General features: G+C 47.5%; 1 protein-coding gene across 2 annotated transcripts in view; it reads right to left on the bottom strand.

Moving 5' to 3' along the window:
* The window catches only part of PTPRG (protein tyrosine phosphatase receptor type G), a 713,510-nt gene that overhangs the window by 63,407 nt on the left and 627,494 nt on the right, over positions 1–22,609 (bottom strand). Inside the window, exons 13-14 of one of the 2 annotated variants that reach the window (XM_030307144.2) lie at positions 18,325–18,457; positions 5,291–5,377 (exon numbers count right to left, since the gene is read on the bottom strand). In XM_030307144.2, the coding sequence (XP_030163004.1) occupies positions 5,291–5,377; positions 18,325–18,457 (220 nt within the window). The remainder of the gene's footprint in view (positions 1–5,290; positions 5,378–18,324; positions 18,458–22,609) is intronic. The other variant, XM_030307145.1, reaches the window with a different exon arrangement.

Below are 22,609 nucleotides of genomic sequence, written 5' to 3'. Positions count from 1 at the left end.
GGCTTTTCCTCAAAGAGGAATGTCTGCTTGAAATAACTCAGGGGTCTCACTTGGAAAAGAGCCCACTCTGAGTTGAGACTTCTCATAGGCAACCATTCACTTGCCGTTCGGTTTCCTCTACTGTATGTGAAATGATTGCTAGCTGAGTTTTATAGTCTCTACAGGAAGGAATCTTCTAGAAAGAAAAAGTCGGAAGAAGTCATAATTGCACTTCTCATTTTCATATTCTCCAAACCGGGAAAGAAAAGGACATGTGTTCTGACAAATATCAAAGTCCTTTTGGGAATAATCAAATGACATATTTCACCTCAGGACAATTCTGCAAAACCTGGGACATATGGTTTGTTATACTGTGGATAAGTTAGGGCCCGTCAGAGGCGAGGAGGAGATGAGGGGAAGAAGGGGAGAGAAAAGCGAACCAAACCATGAAGACAGATGAGGCGTGAGAGAGGGTACACCAATCAACGAGGAGAAAATGTTTCTAATTATCTTGGGTCTTCACATGGCTAGGAGAGATGGCCCATTCAACTCTTGTTAGAGCTAGATGTGACAAAAATCTGATTTTTGCAGTGAGAATTTCACTGGAGGATACAAACTGCCTGCCATTAGCATCCAAGGAATGTAGGCGACAAAAGTCACCTCCGAGCAATACACTTTCATGCTAAACATTACGTTTGCCAAGCAATCCTTGGAGACTCTTAGGAATGACTGAAGTGCTGGTTAGTATCTTCCAGGGGATAAGACAGCAGGGGTCATTTTGTCAACCACATCTCAACAGACCAAGAACCTGAACTGGCAGTTTTTATGTTGTGGCTGGCTTTATGGATGTGAGCTCTAGACAGTACTCAGTCTTCCGAGCTATTACCCAGAAAAGAAGGCTTGAAGTCAGGGGCTTTTTAATTAGCTGTCCCACACTGAGTTAGGACCCTGGCCTGGAATGTTCTGAATTTCTGGCCTAAGGCTTAAGGGACTCTCTGCCTCCGCTTGCCACTATTTTAAGGCACCAACAGAATCCCCCATTGATGGAGGTGGTTAATGGGGACATGACGGCCCAACCCATTTTGGACAGGAGGTAGGAAATGAAAACTCACATTTAATTCACTGCACATATGATCCAACATCTGTAACATAAAATATTCTGGTAAAAATTTTCTGGCAACTATCTGTGTCATCAACATGCCGACTGAACTAATAAATCGGTCAGACTCTAGCTGGAAGTGTGCTATTTTAAGGATCTAGCGAGGTATTACATGCCTCTTCACTAACCAGCCCCGTGATAGTCCTTTTAAAATACATCTGGGAAAGAGACAAGTTGATTTAGACATCCCACCATCCACCACGTTCAATTCCAAATGATTTAAGAATTTAACATGAAAATTTGAAACCATAAAAGTACCAAAATAGATCATTTTGGAATGGAGAAAGACTTTCTAATGATGACTCAAAATCCAGAAGCCAAAAAAAAAAAAGAGAAGTTTACGGATAAATTTGATTATAAGAAGTCCAAGAAGCAACATGAACATAGTTAACAAACCACAGATTATGGAAAAAAAGTATTTGCCACACTTACTGCTGACAATAATGTCTCTCTTGATTAGATAAAGACCAACAATGCAAAGGAAAAAGGAGCAAAAGACCAAGAGTTTAGAGCTTAACAAATGCAAATGGCACAAACATGAAAGATGAGGGGGGGGAGCATCAGTCGATGGAGCAGAGCCTCTGACTTCAGCTCAGGTCCTGATCTCACGGTTTGTGGATTCGAGCCCCACATCAGGCTCTGTGCTGACAGCTCAGAGTCTGGAGCTTGCTTCCGATTATGTGTCTCCCTCTCCCTCTGCTCCTTCCCCACTCATGCCCTTTCTCGCTGTCAAAAAATAAAACATTAAAAAACAAAAAGGAGACGAAGAAAGATGCCCCACCTCACTCAGGATTAGAGAAAACACACTCCAGCTACATGAAGACACCGTTTTCCCCTGGGTGGTTGGAATAATCGCTCCCATTTGACAACACTCTCTCCTGGGGAAGCTGGAGAGAAACAGGTGCTCACGGTGTCGCTGATAGAAACTGCCCTGGGTATGGCACCGGGGAGGGCAATTTGGTGCCATCCGTCAAAATTACAAATGCATGTAGCTCCTGGCACAGCCCATTTCCGAACCTTATCCTCAGACAGACTTGTCCACTTGCAGAATGACATAAAGTTATTCACCCTAGTATTGATTGTAATAACAAGAGACTAGGAACAGCCCAAAATGACAGCCATATAGAGGACTGGTTAAATAAATCATGACAACTATACAAAGGAATACTGTGCTTCCGTAAAAGAAAAAAAAAAAGGAGGAGGAAACCATATGCACATAGAAAAAAATCATGTTATGTGAAAAAAGCAAGGTGTAGGATAGTGTATGTGGTGTTCTGTATAAAAGGAGATATGGTGATATAGATTCATATTTGCTTACACACACACACACACACACACACACACACACACACAAACACACACACACACACCCCACCTCCAAGGTCTGGAAGAAGAGACAACAAACCAGCAATCATGCTTACCTACCTATAACGAGGTAGGGAGCCCGGTGGGTAGGTGACGGAATGGAGATGTAATGGTATATATAATATTAACCTTCTTGATTTTGAACCATGTCAAGTATTACCTAATTCAAAATTTAAATCAACTACTTGTTTTGAAAAACTAAATACTTGGATCTGATTTTTATTATTATTAATTTTTTTTCTCCTATGTTCTGGGGAACTAATCAGTGGTCACTTCTTGCAGCCACTGTCCTGCTTTTATGGGTTCTGTCCACCTTGAGACTATACAGGCCTTTTCCTCCCACTGGGGCGGAGACTGTTTAAGGCAAATGAGGTCAGACCAAATAGGGAAATGGAAATTACCTTTAGGTTTCTGTGCAGAGACTTTGCAACAGCTATTTTTAACCATTTGAAGGCTCGCTATTCAGGCAGCTTTTTGGGCTCTTTTCCCAATCCCTGCCACACTTTGGACGGGATGTGGACCAGAACGGGAAACGGGAGTGGATAAAAAGAGGCCAACGCAGGAGATGGCTGTCTGGCCTGGCTTCCCTGTTGCATTCGCAGCCTGGTAGAGGAGGGCAGGGCCCCTGTCCTCTGCAGGGCTTTTTATAGAGCAGCAAGAGGACAGAACTGGGTCAGGAGGCTGCTGCCAATGCTCCTGGGATAAAGAAGGAGGGAGGAGAGGGGAGAGTGGGCTGGTGGTCTTCAAGCCCTGTCAACAGAGTACAGCAGGGCGGCCCACATAAGGAACAGGAGATATTTGAGGACAGGATGTCTATCCGGCCCACTCCCCATCATGGATTGATGAGCGCAGCACAGTGTGAAGGGGCCACACTCCGGACTCGGACTGCCATGTGGCTGTCCCCACTCAGCCATCCCCACGGAGTAGACCAGACAAGCAACTTCCCAGAGCCTCTCTCTCCTCATCCTCTTGATGGGGTAATATATCACGTCCACTAAACATTTCACAAATGCTACCTAATTACCTCTTCAGGACAACCCCATGACACTGAACTATCACTGGACCCACTCTTCGAGGAGGACATCCAGGCTCAGAGGGCTTTGTTAAGTTGCTCAAGGCCACACAACCAGGAACAGGACAAGCTCCAGCAGAACCTGTCTCTCTCTGAGCCAAGGTCTGTCTTTCTCTTGCTACTACACTGTCAAAAAAGGCAAGTAAAAGATGCACTTCATAATCAGGCAAATTCTGTTAATACTTACAGCTTCCCAAGATTGTTCTCAACTTGTAGATCTAAATGAAAGTCACTGTGCTCCATCCCCCCCCACCCCCACCGAGCTTCGGGCACTTAGAAGCAGAGAAGAAACAAGAGATCCTGAGCACCTCGTGACAAAGTACATCCTCCCAGGAACTAAAACACATCTCTCATAAGACCACGTCCACATCTAGGGCCAGGAGCATAAATTAGAATAAATCACGGGCCACCCAGCGATGGCATCACTTCCGGGGAGAACACAGAATGGAGATGTGCATTATCTCTGTGGTGTCCATGAGATGCTGACAACTTTCAATGTGTTACAGTCAAAACCACATTGTATTTATAACAGACTGGGCATGAATATGAGGCGTTTATGTGACATCCAATGTCCTCTCCAAGATTAGATCTTTGAATCTGAAGCTATACAGAGGGGTTTCTCGTTCAGTTTTAACTTTGGCATGTTGAAAACAGATTAAAAATTGAGGACCTGAGTACATAAAAAGAGATCTTAGGAAGAAATTACATTTCTGGCGTCAGCAGTGACCACTTTTCCCTACAAGGCAAAATTACATCATAGAGCTTAAAAAAGATAGATCACAGAGTTTCTCATTCATCTTCCTCAATTCCCTTGTAACGTACCTTCTCAGATCTCATAAGTGTACTTGATTAGAGTGGATGGGTATCTAAAATTTCATCTCAATACTTAGCCTCAACCATGGGAGAGAAATCATTCCATGTAAAAATTCTTACTGTAAATTCTATAAATTGCTTCATTGAAAGTAATAAGGGACTACTCACCACAGGATACTTATTACTGAATTATCTTAATTGGCAATATTAAAATATTACCATATTAAGTGGAGTTTACCTTCTATAAGCCACATAGAAATATTACAATAGGTGGTAATGTGGGGTGATTAAGATCGCGTGATCAGGACTTCTCAAGATTTATTACAGATCATTACAGAACAATAATTCTTCCCAGCATTCAAGCTACTTAGAACTCACGTGCTTTCGTTTTTGAAAAATTTCACTCTTAGGGAAAAACACATGCTGTATCCCCATTTGCTCATTTCTCTCTCCCCTTCCTACTCTTCTTCCTTATTTATACATTTAGGTTTCTAAAAGCTATCTTTCACTTGTAAGGCTAAATGCATGCATTTTTTTTTTAAAGCTCTAAAACATGCAAGCATCTGAAATTCTGGAAAGATAATGGATGCAACTGACATACAGACAAACCGACATAGAAAATTCCCAGTATGTCCCGTTCTAGAAATAAAACCGCCCCCCCCCCCCAGATCGCCAAATAAAGCAAAGCAGGCACACACAGGTCATACTTTCATTGCTACCAGCTACCCCACACTCTGTGTTGGTATTTACAATCCTTCCTTTTGGGAGCTGGGGTAGGACAGGTAAGTTGCAGCATTGTGGAGTCTAGAGGACTTTAATCCCCAGGGCAACAAACAAAACTCTGGCAAGCCAGTCCCGGCCAAAGAGGCACCCCCACCCCCCTAAGCTTGACCGCCCCTCACCTGCTCCCCTTCTCTCCTCTCTCCCCAGAAGAAGGCACTTCACGGAAACGTCTGGGAAAGCCCTTGGACTTTATTTTGTTACACCCTCTAAATAGACAAAAAACAAAAGAGAACAGGTGTAGAAGACAGTACTTTCAATCGCTACCAAGAGTTCCACACCCATGTCCTCCCTCCCACTTAACACACACACACACCCATTATGGGGCCCCAGTTGGGACATTTTCAAAAGAGAAAGCTTACACACAAAGGTGACTGGTTTATCAAGGTTTGTTTGTGCTTCTAGTTAATTAATATAAAATGGGAACTTTGCTCTTAAAAGCGGTCTTCACTTGTTAGAAACCTTTATCACTCCTGGTGTTAATGGTAGAAGATATCCCAAGTCCAATCACTACTGGATTTTCCCATTCACGTATCTAACCTTCCACCTTGACACGAAGCTTTGGCCAAGAGGATCGTTTGAAACACCTCTGACATAAACAGAACTCAGCCGGAACGTACTGGGGGGTTATGTGAACCTGCCATCCGCCACCCACGTATGTGAATGTGGTGTTGTTAGATCAATCTGGGTTTTTGTCCTTTCTTCATTCATTCCTCTCATCTCAGGACAGTTTCCTGACTCACAACCCAGATTGGAGAACATGTGGGAGAGGCAACTCAGAGCAGGTGGGGCAGTCATCAAGTTACTACCACATACGATGTCCCGTATTTAGTTTCCCATTAGAACTTAAGTATCTGCAGCATCTGAGTCTTGCTTCTGGCATTTGAAAGATACACTTTTGCCACACAAGAAGGTGTTGACTTGATTACATTTAATCCCCTAACTACCTGGGCTGCAGGATTTCACAACAGAATGACGCCTATTCTTTCCAAACTCTTGATAGAAGAGCAAAGACAAACTTGCTTAATAGTGAGGTTCTCTTTCTTTGGAAGTTCTGCTGAATCCCACGTAGAACTCTAAATTCAGGTATGTAATTCCAAAGAACATTTGAGGGCTTCTGATTTACTTGTTGTTTTTATTTCCAGACATGAACATCCTTGAATACGTGTTAGGTTTCTTTTCTCCTTTGTTTTTTTTTAATGTTTATTTATTTTTTTATTTTGAGAGAGAGAGAGAGAGAGCACGAGAGCGAGCAGGAAGGAGCGGGGGGGGGGGGGTAAGAAGCAGGGGGCCGGGGGGGGGTGTAAGGGAGAGGGGGAGGGAGTGGGGGGAGAGAGAGAGAGAGAGAGAGAGAGAATCCCAAGCATGCTCAGCCCTAATCAGATGTGGGGCTTGATCCCACAGACCACACGAGATCACGACCTGAGCTGAAACCAGGAGTCGGATGCTCAACCGACTGAGCCACTCAGGCACCCCTCTCTTCTCCTTTAATACAAACTTTTATTTATTTTGATAATTATTGGCTTCTATATTGGATACAAGGGCTTGCCACAGGAACCAAAATTTGGAGAAGTCCCAAGTTGGGAACAGGACTAAAAAGTGGGGGTGGGGGGGAGCAGTGTGCTGTAATTCAGAACTTATCTCCCTCTATTGAGACCATTCTGGAACTGCAACTGTCCTCAAAACATCACGAACATACTCAGTGCAGGGATGAACATTAACTGAGGAAATCACGAGTGTGTTGGAGTGTTTTTGCAAATCTTCATAGAAACTTGAAATTTGCAGCTTTCTAAAATATTTAGACTTCTTCTCAACCCTTAGCCCTACTCTGAATTCTGCCAGATTCACTCTTTCGGGAATTTTGGAGCAGAGCCGGCGATCTCCGCAGCTTTTCCTCACACACAATCACAGGCGCTTCTAACTACCACCCGTAAACTGACAACACTTCACTGAGAAGCAAATGCCATAAAACCAATAACTAATAGCTCGAATGATCGAGGGGGCCACCTGAGCAAACCCAAAGAACAGACACAGTCAACCCTGGGAGAGAGGACACTTAATTCTGAGAAATCCAAAGACAGGCGTTGGTTACGTAGGAGAGACTCAACGCAGGAATCTCCCTTTCCTGAAAAGTCCACTTGCTTTAAAAATGGATGCATCCACTTCCTCCTTAACAGAACCAATCCCTTCTTTGAAGGATCATGGAGTACGTTTAAATGGCAACCTTCAGCAGTGAATCCCTCCCTGCTTTTGTCTAATGACTAAGTGTTAGCCTGTTCCAAGAGCTTCGACTGGCATCTCAGGGCCAAACTCGACAGCAGGGGGCCGGTTACTATAACAACTGACAGTTCTTGTAAATTCTGAAAAGGCCCCGAGTAGCCATTTGGGAAACAGTTATTGAGCAAAAAGTTGCCTGGGATCGGCAGCATTAGCTGGCACGTGACCCAGATCTCCTGGCACACAGCTGCAGGGAGAAAGAAAAAAACAGTGCCCACCTCAAGGAACAGCTGGGGACCTCAGAAGGCTCCCCACCCCCATGCCTTTTAGCATCTCAGAGCAAGACAGTTTAGCGCCACCGTATCTTAAACTCAAGCCCTCCGAGGCGAGCCGTATTCTGGCATCATGCAACGCACGTTAGCTCTCCCCACTGGCTTAACACATCGTCAGGATCTGAAGGGTTGAACTGTAAAAATTATTCCTAATGATTAAAAAAAAAAATAGTCTTGAAATACGGCCACAGACGCAGGTCCCAGGAAGGGATGAGTGGCAGGGGCAATCGACAGTTTCAAAAGCAAAAGGGATGCCTGGAATACCAGCGGTCCCATGAGCAGCCTGTTTGCAGAAAAGACCAAGGTGATCCCACAAAGCCACCATAAAACCTGAGTTGCAAACCTGGATTTTTCTAGACTGGAGAAAAGAATATAAACCTGCTTTTCATTCCTATTCCCTTCCGCACACAAGCCACGTAAGAGCATCTTGGACTGACCCAGTGCCATTGTACATGCCAAATCCCCTGGAAAAGAATCTGATTCCACCCACAAAAGTAGACTTTATTTTGCATGGATGAAAGGCAATTTGACAGCATTTTCCCTCTGGCAGTACTGATCATGCCATGACCGAGTGCCTCTATGTCCGCTCGGACACAGAGCTCTGCCCCAAGCATTTGTGGCTTTTCTCTGTTCTGTGAAAATCACAGCTCTACATCCTTCCTCCAAGGAGCCTTTCCTGGCTCTGTCTCCTTCCCACCCCACCCTGGCAGTGGTCAGAGCCCGTTCCAGAGCACATACCCTAAGTCACTACTGCAACGTGGGGGAGCCCAAATGCAGGGGGCCCAGGCAAGAGGCTGCAGGGAGGGCAGAGACAGACTGGAGAGCTGGTGGCCCTCTCCCCCCAAAGACTCCCCACTCAGCTCTATCCAGCCCACTAATGCCACAAAAGAACATGACAACAATGTTACCACATTTAACATGAGAACCCAGATAGCTGGAGTTTTAAGAAATATTTTCAAAACAATCCAGATTAAAAAAAATAATGTTTATTTATTTTTGAGAGAGAGAGAGAGAGAGAGAGAGAGAGATAGTCAGTCAGAACATGAGCAGGAGAGGGGCAGAGACAGAGGGAGACACAGAATCCTAAGCAGGCTCCAGGCTCTGAGCTGTCAGCACAGAGCCCGATGCAGGGCTTGAAATCACAAGCCGTGAGATCATGACTTGAGCCGAAGTTGGATGCCCGACCAATTGAGCCATCCAGGCACCCAAAAACAATCCGGACTTCTAAAAACAGTGTATCTGCGAAATAAAACAGGTGTAGGATCCACCTGTTTTTGATCTCGATTTGGGATTACCTTTCTTTACCTGCTTATTTACCCCATTAGCCTATATGCTTTCTGAAGACTGGAACTCTGTCTCCTTGCTGGATGGCCAGTGCCTGGTACAAACTAGATGCTTAAGAAAGGTCTTTGAATGAACAAACAACAAAGGAAGGAATAAACAGGCCAGCCATAAAGGGTCTCTGGTGAACAAAAGCCAACCCTAGGTATGAGTCCCTCTAAAACATTCAAGCTCTGTGATGCCGGAAAAGTCATTCCCTTCCTGGAAGTGGTCTCCTCCCTTGGGAAGAAGGTGGATGCAGTCCTAACACCCTGGCTACCACCTGCTTCAGCTCTAGGGTTAAATAATATAGCATTTGCTTTGTAGCAACTCAACAGTTATCGGGTATGGGGATGACCCTTTGCTATCTGTGCACAGTCACATGCATGGGAGAAATCACTCTTAATGGTATCTGTCTCCTTTGTGACCTCCCTGGGATGGAGGGGGATGTATGCCTAAATCAAATCAAGTTACTGGAGAGTAAACTGGGAAGTATTGGCTGCTAGAGCAGGTGGGTAGAGAGCATGTACCCAGGCTCATGGCAGCTCTGTCATTGTTTCTGTGGGACTACAGGAGGGATCCACGTTCTACTGGGGCACATGTGGTCAGTCATTCTTTGAGCAGGAGAGGGGCATTACCACACGCCCACACTCAGTGTTCACCTGTATCTGTTTGGTGGAGCCTCCATTATGCCAACACAACCCCCTCCCACAATTAGGGTTTGCATCTCCTCCCTCCTATTTTTATTTTTGATAGAGAGAGGGAGACAGAAGATCCAAAGTGGGCTCTGTGCTGACAGCAGTGAGCCTGATGTGGGGCTCGAACTCACAAATCATGAGATCATGACCTGAGCTCAAGTCGGGCGCCCAAGTGACTAAGACACCCAGTCACCCCACATCCCCTCTTATTTATTACACTGTCTTCCAAAGAACAAAGCAAAAAATCATGTCAATAAAAAAAAATTCACTTGTTTTTGCGAATAGCATTTTATAAAAGTAAATGTTTATTCATTTTTGAGAGAGAGAGAGAGCGAGGGAGCGAGCGAGCAGGGGAGGGGCAGAGAGAGAGAGAAGAGAGGATCTGAAGCAGACTCTGTGCTGACGGCAGCAAGCCCGATGTAGGACATGAACTCACAAACCATGAGATCATAACCTAAGCTGAAGTTGGATGCTCAACTGAGCCACCCAGGTGCCCCTTGAATGGCATTCTTAATGAGGAGGGATCAACACATGGCAAAATTTCTTCAAGTGTAAAAGGTGGGCATAAAAGAGATCTTTTAATCTGCCTGCGGCACTAAATCAGTGTTGACTCATCTACCGCAGAATTTATAGACGACTCAACCATGTGCTCAAGGGGGACATCAATTTCTCAGATCAGAGCATGAAATTCTAACACCAAACAAACAAACATGGGTCAGATGTTAATAATGCCCCTTGGAGTTTCCATTTTTTCTGCTCCAGAGTCCACGTAGTTAGCTCAGCCCTATCTGAATCTAAGAATTAACGTTGCTCTACGTTTCTGGAAAGTTCTTTAAGCTAGAATTATGATCCATAATATTGATGTTCAACTTGTCCTGACAAGCCTCCTGACAGGCTACTCCTCATTTAGGCAAAATAATGTAATGATTAAGCCTTAAAAAAAATTTTTTTTTCATTTTTGGAGAGAGAGCACATGTGGGAGAGGGAGACGGTGAGAGAATTTTAAGCAGGCTTTATGTCCAGCACAGAGCCCAACAAGCGGCTTGATCCCACGGCGCTGGGATCATGACCTGAGCCAAAATCAAGAGTTAGAACTCACCTGACTGAGCCACTCAGGTGCCCCAAAATAAAGTGATGATTATGACAGTGGGCTATGAGATGGTGGTTCAAATCCAGAATCCACCAAAGATTAACCCTGTGACTTGGGCACGTCTACCTGATTTCACCAAGCCGTGGTTTTCTGATGTGCAAAACGTAGTAACTCCCAGGATTTGAACGCTGATTAGGGGGCAGTGTAATCTGCTTAGCACTTGTGCAGTAAGGTAAAAACTCAAAAGATTCTTGGCTCTCAAGGCCTTACGATAGCTACTGTAGAGGGGGGAGATTTGGCTCAAAGAGAAAAGAGCTACCTTCAAAGCAGTTGTCCTCTGGATTGCAGAAAAAAAATTTTTAATGATCTCGGCCAATACTCACAATCCTAAATGGACACTGACGTCTTGCTCACAATAGTTAAGCTACGCTACAGAGCAAGTTCATAAATAAACCAAGTGGTGTACCCGAGCACAGTGACTGGACAGCCTGCACAGAGCTCTTCGCCCGGCATCTACCTCAAATTATGTAAATCAAAATGAAACCTTCCAAAAACTCCCCCTTCCTTCTGAGTGGTAGCAGCTGTGAGGCTCCCTGTCTTTTCAGGAACGTCAGCACATTGGTGCCATGTAAACAGCTTGTCTTGGGAAGACAGGGCATCGGGAGCTCTTGGAATGCGTTTCCTGACTGTTAGTAATTCAAAGGTGCATTTTGTTACCGTCCTGAGTAGTAAGGCCAAAATGGCCCACTTCAAAAATTCTTCCACGTATTGGCTCTCCCTCATTTCTACATAAATGATTACCGCTAGGAACCATTGCCCGGTTGATATGGATTACGATATTTAAAAGGCACATACAGGGCACCGTTTTCAAAAGGCAGCAAGCTGTGCCTGTTAGTGGATTTTTCATCGGTTTCGTCTTTATTAGCTGCCCTATAACCCTGACCTTTGTTCCAAAACATTTATTTCTTCCGAACTTCACAGTGACTTCTGCATTGCTATGGATGTGGGTTCCTATAGCTCTTCAATACAGCCCTTTGCAAGGAGCATTTAACAAAGAACTGTAGCATCCTATCTCTAATATCTATCTGAGCGAACCAATATCAAAAGGTAAGTTTCTCCCACAAATCCGTGTTGCCGCCTATAAAAATGCTGCTCAAAGAGACCCTAGTGGCCCTCTGGGAATCTTTTCATTGAAAAAACTAAAAAATACAAATCAGGTTGCTGCCATATTTTTTTCATTCGGGCCAAATGTGAAATAATGAGACGAATCTGATGGTTGGCCTCCAAAGTTGTTCCTTCAAGGAAACATCCTCTTGGCCAAATGATGCCAGTGGGTCTGAATATTTAAAGATACTTCTGGCAGCACTCAAGGAATATCCATGTGCTCTCCACCTTACCATGTATCCTGGGGGCTGTGGGACTACCTCTGGCCAACGGTGAGCCAACGGCCCTGAAGGAATTCCACTTCTGGGCTATGCAATTGAGAACGAGGTGCCTCCTTGATTTTTTTTTTTTTTAATCCCTGCTAAAGCCCCTTGGGAAACACGTGTCCCAGAAAAAGAAGCCCCAAGTGCAAGAGAGCTGCCCAGCTCCATCAGTCTACACACCGATGACCAATGAACTCTGTGTTTTAGACCACTAGGGTGTTGGAGAGTGTCTGTGGCAGCTAATGAACCTTGCTCTGATGAAGCCGGTCATGAGTTAATGAGGCTGACCACCGGGCTTCAAGAAGAGTGGGCTGGCTGAGTCATGCCTTTAACCTAGTTACTTAGGGATCTGCTCTTCTGGAATTGCTTTTAGGCCCACTGGGAGCATCCCCCAAACCCATTTCATTAACCTTTCTTTTTTGGTCCAACGTGGTTCTGTTCTCCTCAGTTGGTTCACCTACATTTATACTCTACTGAGCTCCAAACACATGACTTTGAGCCATTTCTAGGATAAATACTTGGCACTTCTGAGATCATTCCGAAGAATGAACTCTAGAAGGAAGTTCCAAAAGCTATTTTCAAGCCATGTTTTAAGCAATGACACATGACTGGAAAGTATACAGCCACACACTGATTATGTGTGAGGGACAGCATTCATTTAGATCTGTAAATCTGGTTTTGTTAAAGAACTTCTTTTCTGGCACACCAGGACCCAGAAATGAATTTTTATTTTTCACTAAAGTCGGGGATAACACAGCTATCATTGCTTGTTTATCATGCACCAGGCCCTGGGATAACCATTTTCCAGAGCACACACCTACTCCTCACGGGAGCCCAATGGGCCCATTTCTGGACTATATTGCAGATGAAGAAATTCTCAGTTCTTCTTCCCGCTGGCACCTCTCCTAAGGGGCCTTTTCAAAAAGTTGGTTCACAGTGTTCTATCAGTTTCAGGTGTACAATATAGTGGTTGACCCTTCCTCACATCACCTGGGGCTCATCATGACCAAGTGCACTTCCTAAGGGGCCTATAAATAAGCCTTCCCGCCTTCCCCCGTCGCAACCCCCCCAGTGAAATTTTAATACCAATAACGTGCTGTGCTTTTGTGTACTACATGTATATCTGTGCCTTAAAAGGGTACGTTTTTTCACCTCCCAAGAACTCATGTTCACCCACTTGGGCATAACTGAGCCCCTGCTAACAACACATGCTCTGAGGCCATGGGTCGTGAGCAGTGGATCCTGGCTCCAAATCCAGGCTGTCTGCCTCTGGGCCCAGGCCGCTCCCTCACCGCTCCCCAAGACTGCCTCTTTCTCATCTTGCCTTTCTGTAGCTGTGGTTCCTTCACGCCCTTCCATCACGCTTAGGCTAACGCACATATCCCTCCGGGCGGCACCCCAAGTGTTTCACGATCTGGCTCTCGCTGTCCCCCAACTCCAGTGACAGTGGACCCCAGATGCCTGCTTACGATCCGCCAGATTCTCTCTGGCCCCATGCCTGCTCACCTTATTCACTAGGCTTAATCTTCAAGACCCAGCCTGGGCATCAGGCCTCCATGCAGCCCTGCTTTTGTGCTCTCCTGGCGCGCTGGACGTAAGCCTCCAAACGTCCTCCATAGTTGGGAGGAAAAGGGAGTGGCCCTTCTTCCAGTCCATGGCACATGCATGCATGACAGCAGAGTCCTCGCTGAGAACCCTCGGCTGGCCGGGCTGAGCTCGCATGCCTGCTTTGTTTCTCTCCTACTACCCACATGTGTATTTCTTTGCTATCCAAATCAGAATTCTCTTTTCTTAACAGACACCCCTCTCCCCCTGGTTCTAATTTCACCACTTCTTTTGAAGGTTGAGACACTGGCTGCTTCTGTCTACCTGGCACCTGGATCTGGTCACTTTCCGGGCCCTGGAGGTCCTTTGGGAAAACACCCATTGTCCAGTTTTGTGCATGTGATTCCGATGGCAGAGACCTCACTTCTGGGCTTCACAGTTCATTTAAGAGCCAGGCCTGACAAAAGTCCTTAACGCCTCCAGCAGGTTCAAGGGGTGAACAAATGACCTGAGTCAGTTCTAAGAGACACCATGTTGGGGCTGAGATGGAACACTTAAGGGAATTTCTCTTCCCTTCCATGGGGATGGGAGGGTGTATGTCTCCTGTGGCCCAGAGGCCACCATGTGGAAACAGAGGGCCTCAGAGAAAAGCCCACACGAGGAGAGCAAATCTGAGACAAGAGGGAGAGAAACACAGGCACACAACACAAGCTGAGCCCTGCTGTTCTGTCTGGTTCCTTCTCGCCAATCTAGCGGGGCCTTGTGCGCCAAACTTTTCAATTCCGTGAATCAACGGATTTTTTCCCTGTGAGCGTAAGGCTGCTTGAAATTGGTTTTTGTCAAGTCCAACACTGTGGATGCTGCTGCTGCTCACTGCTTGGCCTGTAGCAGGCACTCAACCAACACTGGCTCCTCTACCTTCCCTGGCCAAAGACAGCAGGGGACGCTCAACAGGAAGGCGCTGGCACAACAGGCCCACTGACCCCACCTCCCGTGGATTTGGCCGAACGTCAGTTGTGCTAAGCTATCATGGGATGTATGTGTGAGACATGCATCTTAGTGGTTCAAGAAGGTTATGGCTTCTAATGTTTATTTATTTTTGACAGAAAGAGAGAGAGAGAATGAGCAGGGGAGGGGCAGAGAGAGAGGGAGACACAGAATCCAAAGCAGGCTCCAGGCTCCGAGCGGTCAGCAGAGAGCCTGACGCGGGGCTGGAACCCATAAGCCGCAAGATCATGACCTGAGCCGACGTTGGACTGAGCCACCCGGGTGCCCCGAGGAAGGTTATGGATTCTAGAATGAAAATGCCCTGTATTCAAAACCAGGGTTCACCCCACTTCCTCCAGGACTCTGGGCCAGTCGCTTGACCTCCCCAAATTCCCAGTCCCTGACTTTTTAAGTGGGATAATAGTACCTGCCCTAAGATTTCTTTGGAGAATCACCTAAGACGGTGCCCCCCAAGTGCTCGGCATGGTTCCTGGCACTAAAAGGGGACTCGGAAAACCTTAGCCAGCACTCGTGGAGAAAAAGAAATCAGAGACCTCAGCTTTCATCCTGGATGCATTCAACTGCAGGGTCCACGACTCCGAGTGACCACACTCAGGGACCAGAACAAGAGCTGCAAACGGTCAGTCCCTCGGTGCAGAAACTGCCACCACACTGAGCCGGCTGGAACCCCTGGGTGCCAGGCCTGCCACTGAGGAACCGATCCAGAAGGTGTTGATCTGCCTCAATGCTCCACTTACGTCAAGTCAGCTTGCCAATCACCCGCTCTCACTGTGCCTCAAAAGGCAGAAAAGCAACACTGTCAAAACCGCATTGCCGGCAGGAAATGCCTGTCTCTTCCGCATTGACCCATTTTCTGTGTGAGCTCCCCAATGCTTCCTTCTTTCACATGAATAAAACACGAAAAAGTTGGGACAGAAAACAGGTCCTGGTCTCCTCTAGGCTGTTCTCCTGCTTAGCCGACTCATCCGTTCTAATGCTAATTCAACGTTACTTTCCTTCATCTCTAAGAATTTTTCTCCGTCGCATTCACTTTTGTATACGGGCACTCAGAGTCTAGCAAAAGATCACGTGTGCAGTCTGCTCAAGTTTAAACTTCTGGTTATTTTTTTTTAATTAATTTATTTTTTAAATGTTATTTTTGAGGGGGAGAGAGGGAGGGAGAGGGGGGAGAAGGGGAGAGCATGAGTAGGGGAGGGGCAGAGAGAGAAGATCTGTGCTATCAGCAAAGCCCAAGGCGGGGCTCGAACTCATGAACTGCAAGATCATGACCTGAGCTGAAGTCAGATGCTTAACTGCCTGAGCCACCCAGGTGCCCCACTTCTGGTTAATCTAGCTTTCAATACATACACATATAGAAGGAAGACCTAATTTTTATACACAAATCGTTATTATTCAATACGTTTTCTATTCAGACTGAGTTTTTCTAAGGAGTATTATCCTTTTCTGATGGGAAAATGCATCTTGAATGGAAGGCTGTAAAGCTGTCTTTACCCGATTATACAGTCCTTTCCTCCACGTAGCTTGTAGTGTGGACCTGTGTGTTTTGGCTGGCCCGGTTCCCTTGCAGGCTTGGCCACATATCCCATGGCCTTTCTTGGTCACAGTGATCTATTCTCAGCAGGGGGGAGGGGTGCATAGGACCAAGACAGGCCAATCGCAAGCAGCCCTGAAGTTTTTGCTACAAGTGCTCAGCACGGGAACCGTTTCACACTGCAGCTGGTATACAACGGTCACCGGCGTGGGGCAGCCGTGCACCGTCTCCGCGCCTCCGTGGGGAGGGTGTGCAACTCAAACCACACAGTCCCAAGCACGGCCAAGACAGGAGTGCACACATCTTTTGTTACTTCTACATACGCAGACCCGTGTTCGGCAGCTTCCAATATACCAGTGGGCTCCAGACCAGTGTGTGTTTGCAAACCACTTGTCCTGGAGAAGGAGCAACGTGGAGGTGGGGCTAGCGTTCTGGGGCTTATCCCTGACACCATGAAATTTGTGATCCAGCAGGTCTGCAGAACTAAGAGTGTTATAGGTGCCATCAGACACTCAAGGAAGCTGGAGATGAATCCTTATCTCCTGGTTCTACTGAATTAGAACATACAGCCTATCTGCATTGCTACCCTCATCACCTCCTTCTGGACTAGTTCAATCAGTCTCTCAGATGGTCTCTTTGCTTCTGCCCCTGATCCTCTCCAAGCTTTTTGCAACATAGCAGCTAAGTAATCCAGAAGTTAGATCATAACACCCTTCTGCAGCAAATCCTACTTATCTCAGGGTGAAAGGCAATGTATTCAGAATAACCCACAAGGTTGTACTTGACAGGACTCCCCTCTACCCCATTTCTTCCTGATGCCCTCTCCGACCACTCTCCCCCATGCTCACGTGCTCTGGCCACACTGACCTCTTAGCTATTCCTGAAAAATATCAGGCACATTCCTGCCTCAGGGCCTTTGCACATGCTGTTTCCTCCACTTGCAACTTGCCCTACATGGAGCCCATTTGAGTGTCTTTGGATCTTAGTCCCTTTTAGATCTTAGCTGAAATATCCCTCGCCACTTAGGGCTTCTTTAACTACTCTGAACACTCACCATCAATCCCAGAATGCCTCCCCTCTTTCCAGATTTAGTTTTCTCCTTTACGCACTGGACACCGTCTTAAGTATCCTAGATTTTACTTATGGGCTTTGTTTATGGTCTGTCTCCCCCACTAAAAAGTAACCTCCGGGAGAGAAGAATGTCTGGCATATAACAGGAGCTCAAAATTAATTGCAGGAAAGGCAAGAAGGAAGCAAGGGATGGAAACAGGACGCCTGCTCATCATGGAGGAAGCTTGTTCAAGGCCAGAAGCCTCCTACACTAGTCTGAAAGGTTAACCTACCTTGCTCAGTTAAGCTGGCTTGGAGAAGGTAGCTGAAAAATGCAGAACTGTTAAGCAGAAGCTGCAAGAAGGCTTCCCAGGGGAAGTAGTGAGAACTAGTTCAAGGACAACGATAATACAGGGAGGACTTAAAATCAGCCGTTTTTATATTCCATGTATTAAATGCCACGGAATATGCTAAAGGTTTCCCTACCACCGGATTTTCAGCAAAAGGCTGTGACAAAAATTTTCAGGTCAAGGAAGGTCATTAGGTAGATACAGCAAAGTGAAACATGACCCCTGAGAAGCTGGAAACGCTACGAACCTCATTAACTCATTTCCCATAAACTAAAACTTCAGGTGGAAATGGGATTTCAATCTAGCAAATACCAACGCTGGGATCCGAACCCAGATCTGCCGGATTCCCAATCGAAAGCTCCTGTGGCACTAAATCTCAAGCTCATCCTAAGTGCCTTGATCTCAGAAGAGGCTCCAGCCCAGCAGCTGCTTCCAGATAGAGCGGATCCCCCCGATGGTGACCCCAGCAACACTCCAGCTGCCTCACCTTACTGAATGAGAAGCCACGGGCTCCCCTCCCCGGGCAGCGTACTTGCGGCAGAACCCAGCCCACACTTCCCCTCTGTGGGTGCAGCCTGGCTTACTCACCTCCAATAAACTAGCACAGCAATGAGAAGGATGAGGCACACGAAGGTCAAGGCTGATACCACAATCAGAGGGATGATCCACTCCATCCTCCCTGGAGAAGGACGGCTTATCATTCCAGAGGTGTTCTTTTCTGCTGCAAAGAGAAACCACGGCAGTTAGAGGAGGGGCTGGTGGAGACGGGGAACAGGGAGCCAGAACAAGATACGGAGCTCTGTTCCAGTTTGGGGTGGTTTCCAGAGGACGGAGTTGCCTGCTTCGGCTACCCTAGGATAAGAGTGGTCACCTGTAGCTGGCACCACTTCCTACCAAGTCCCAACCCAAAAGGCGCTTTTTCTGGCACTGCCTGTGGGATGGACTCGCGGGTAGAGGTCAAGGTGTTCTGACACGGAGTTGTGTAAAAGACACACATCCAGCCTCACTCCGAGAGCATGGTGACCCACAGCAGCATTTGGATACACCGAAGAAAGGTGCTCCAGTCTGAAGGCAGCATCGCACTTGCCTCTAGAAAGGGACCAGGGCTGGAGGGAGGGCCCGAGGGGTTTTACTAAGATAAGCAGCTACAGCAACAATGGTTATATTCTTCACCTGCTCAGCACCCATCACCGCTTCCTCTAGTACCTGTACCCCATTCTGTTTTGCCAAACCACCTGTCCCTGAAAGATAGAGTCATAGTGGGACAACCAACCAAGCATGGGACTCCCAGTCTCCCAGGCAAGGGGGGCGACTGGGCATGGAACTCCAGGCAGAGCAACAGCTCTCACCCTGGAGTCCCAGCCCACGACTCACAAGACTGAATTATAGAACAATCCAGCAGGAACACCCAGAGGCCACCTACCCAGCAGTTCCTGCCACCCGGATCCCCCGAGATCCCGTTTCTCCAGGTTCTCCTCTTAACCCCATCCTTCTAAAAGTTCAAGGACAAGTGGGGATAGGAAGCCATGCCTCGCTCTGGTCCCAGAACACATCTGCCTCTGAAGAACAGCCCGTCTAGGGGTTCAAAGGAAAGTCTGAAATGACGTAGGATTTTCTCTGGTCCACAGATACCTCTTACCCAAGCAGCTCTTTCCGCTGGCTCTTGCAGGCCCCGGAGGATCTTCACAAGTCCCCAGGAGGCTCCGGAAGAAACCTACTCTCCTTTAGACCGTGCGGGAGATGCCTGGAAATCTCCAGGTGGCGCAAATGGAGCTCAGATGCCGTGTGGGGCTGGGAAGAGCAGGGGTGCCCGCAGCCAATCATGGGAGGCAGGTGGCGAGAAAGCAAAGGTTAACTGTGATCGCAGGGAGAAGCCCCTGGAAAAATCTACAGCTGGCTGCAGGCTGACTTGTTCTCAGCAAGGATCCTTCTGCTCTGCAAAAAGTAGGCCAGCGTTCAGCCAGCCCAGAGTGTCCCTCTGCAGGGTGGCTTAAATGCAGGGCTCATCAGGCTGGGTTTCCAAGTCATAGAAGGTGGGCTGCCCAGGAAAGAAGGAATTGGCCCTGGGACCAGATTTATAAAGAGGCAAGTCTCCTGAGTAATGAAGACGCATGTTAGCGAGCTTTTCACTGGCTTCCTCTGGTTTACTTTGATCCCCTCTTTCGTTTCCCGCACGGGCCTGTCAACACGCAGGGCCAGCCTGATGTCAGCTCACAGGTAAGAAGACAGAGGCAGGCAGGTGAGGCGCACTGTGATGAAAAACCGTAACACGGCACTTCACGGTTTGTAAAGTATCTTCCTCACTGTGCCAGCCCATTTCTCTTGACCCCTCGTTCCACAATTTCTCGTTAGATAGCTATTTGCCAAGTCCCTAGTGTGTGCCAGACGTGGTCCTAGGGGATGGAGACACAGCAGGGTGTCACATGAAAACAGCCCAGCGCCGTGGGGCAGGCATCACATAAAGGGGGAGAAGCAGACATAAGAACATGTAATTAGGATGAAATGGATGTGATGCTAAGGAGAGCCCAGGGGGTCTGAACAGGGGAGGAGCTGTCCTGTCTTTGGGATTCTGGAGGGGGCTCCTTGACACAGACACCTGAAGGGTGAAGGGGAGTTAGCCAGGCTGAGCCCAGGGGGAGAAGTGTGTTCTGGACCGAGAGCATGAGAACGGGGGGAACCACAATAGAGAGGCAGAGGCCACATCAGCCAGGCCCTATATGCTGAATTAGGAACAGGTTCTAGTCCCAAGAGGATTGGAAGCAGGGTTGTGAGTTGAGGCTTACAAAGATCCTATGTGCCACCCCTCCCTTGACATAAAGCTTTAATAGCAAAGCTCTGGTGAGGCTGAAAGAACCACAGTCACAAATGAGAAGAATTTTGCTGGGCTACAGCAGGGGGCAGCCCAGCCAGGCAATTATCTGGCTGATGGCCGGGAGTATCTTAAAAACCGGAAGGTCCTCTTCATGGAAAACGTGGCGGGAGGGTTGCATTACAGGCCACGTGTCCAAGTGAATTCAGTATCCTCCCTGGGAGGCCTGTGCAAACCGGGTGAACCCCCAATATCTTATTTCTCTCTATGCCTCTTGACAAAAAAGTACCCTTTGCCTGGGCTACTACAAGGTAGGCAGGCAGGGGAGGAGGCCAAATGCTAACACCAGGTCCTGTTCATCCTGAGACACTGAAAAGGATGCTGGGCCTAAACAGCCCCTCACGCCCGTCTGTCACTGCAACACCCATTCCAGTTCCAACAGTCATTGGAAACACCAACTCTGGGGCATCTCTGCCAACCTAAAACCAGTAAACAATGGCCACCCCAGAATTTCTCAGCCTTCTAAGTCCTGGTCTAGCTGTGAGGGTCAATGGCATATTCCGTTGCCCCAGAAATCTCATGTGTTGGTGGTTGTGTCTGTCCCTCCCTCATCCCCCACAAAGTGAGAGGGCAAGTTTGCATCATGCTGTTGAGGAGCCTCAAATCTCAGAAAAGTCTTGCCAGAGGAGAGAATGGAGGTCTGCAGAGTAGGGGTCTTGAAGTCACAGCCAGCCTGGGGCCGGGCGAGGCTCAATCTCAGCTTTCACGACTGAGTCATTCCTCTGACATCTCATAGTGCTTGCGTGAGAATTTTGTTCGAGGGGGTGGGGCAGTGACCCTCATCTGCAACACCTTGCCGGGTGAGAGACCTCTAAGAAAATGCTGTCCTGACAGCAGCTGGATTTGTCCAGGTCTCTCCCCTAAAGGCCAGGAAAAAATACAAGTGCTGCTAGACTGCCATGAGAGGCATGATAAAGTTGACTTGATTGTCCTATTTACGGGATTGCTTTGTCCTCGTGGTACCAGGTGCCCGGAGTTTCATCCCATGTGCACACAACCATGTGAAACCATGTGCCCTGTCCTCAGGAATTCCTGACTGCTCTCAGGACACCATGGCCTTCCTGCCCACCCATGACCTCCTGCCGCTCCCCACCACTGTGCTCCAGGAGCACCCATCCAACCAGGGACCATGCTGGGCCACAGTCCCACCTTTCCACCTTTGGCCCTGTCTTGCCTTCCCACTGCCAGGAATGCCGTTCCCGCTCTGCCCCCAGAAGCTCCCATTGCTCCCTAAATCTGGGTTCAGGGACTACCTTCTCCATGAGGCCTCCCCAGGCCCTCAGTCTGTGCTATCTCTGGAAGGCAGAACAGAGTTTCAGATCACAGGTTCAAATCCTGGCTCTGTTACTTTCTATGTGACCTTTTTTTTTTTTTTTTTAAATTTCAGAGAGAGAAAGAATGCGCACGTGAGTGGAGGAGGAGCAGAGGGATTGAGAGAGACAGAGAGAGAGAGAGAGACAGACAGAATTCCAAGCACAGGGCTCGATCCCACACCCTGGGATCACCACCTGAGCCTACATCAAGAGTCGGATGCTCAACTGACTGAGCCACCCAGGCGCCACTATGTGACTTCTAACCAATAACCTGAATCATTTCGGTCCTGGCGTTCTTCATCTATAAAAAGGGCTAAAATAACCCTGCTTCATGGGGCGGGGTGCAACATTCATTGGGAAGATACACACAGAACGCCTAGGAGTGTGCCTGGCATTGAGCAATGCTGTGCACCTACCCTCGTTCTCACCAACACCTTCATCATGCACTTCTCTTACTGCACACGCCACACTCCGTTATAACTGCTCTTCTCATTACTAGAAGGTCCCCGAAGGGAGGGCTGACTGCCATCTGTACGTGGAAGAACAGCAGTGAAGCTCTGTCTCCTACCAGCTGTGCAACTCTGGGCACGTGACTTAACCTCTCTGTGCATCAGTTTCCTCATCTGTGAATGGAGAGAATATTGCCTACTATGCTGCGGAGCGTGAGGATTATGTGAACTAGTGCATATAG

This window comes from Lynx canadensis, chromosome A2 (genome assembly GCF_007474595.2).
Source record: "Lynx canadensis isolate LIC74 chromosome A2, mLynCan4.pri.v2, whole genome shotgun sequence".
Classification (NCBI taxonomy): domain Eukaryota; kingdom Metazoa; phylum Chordata; class Mammalia; order Carnivora; family Felidae; genus Lynx; species Lynx canadensis.
This window is presented reverse-complemented; position numbering and strand designations above follow the sequence as displayed.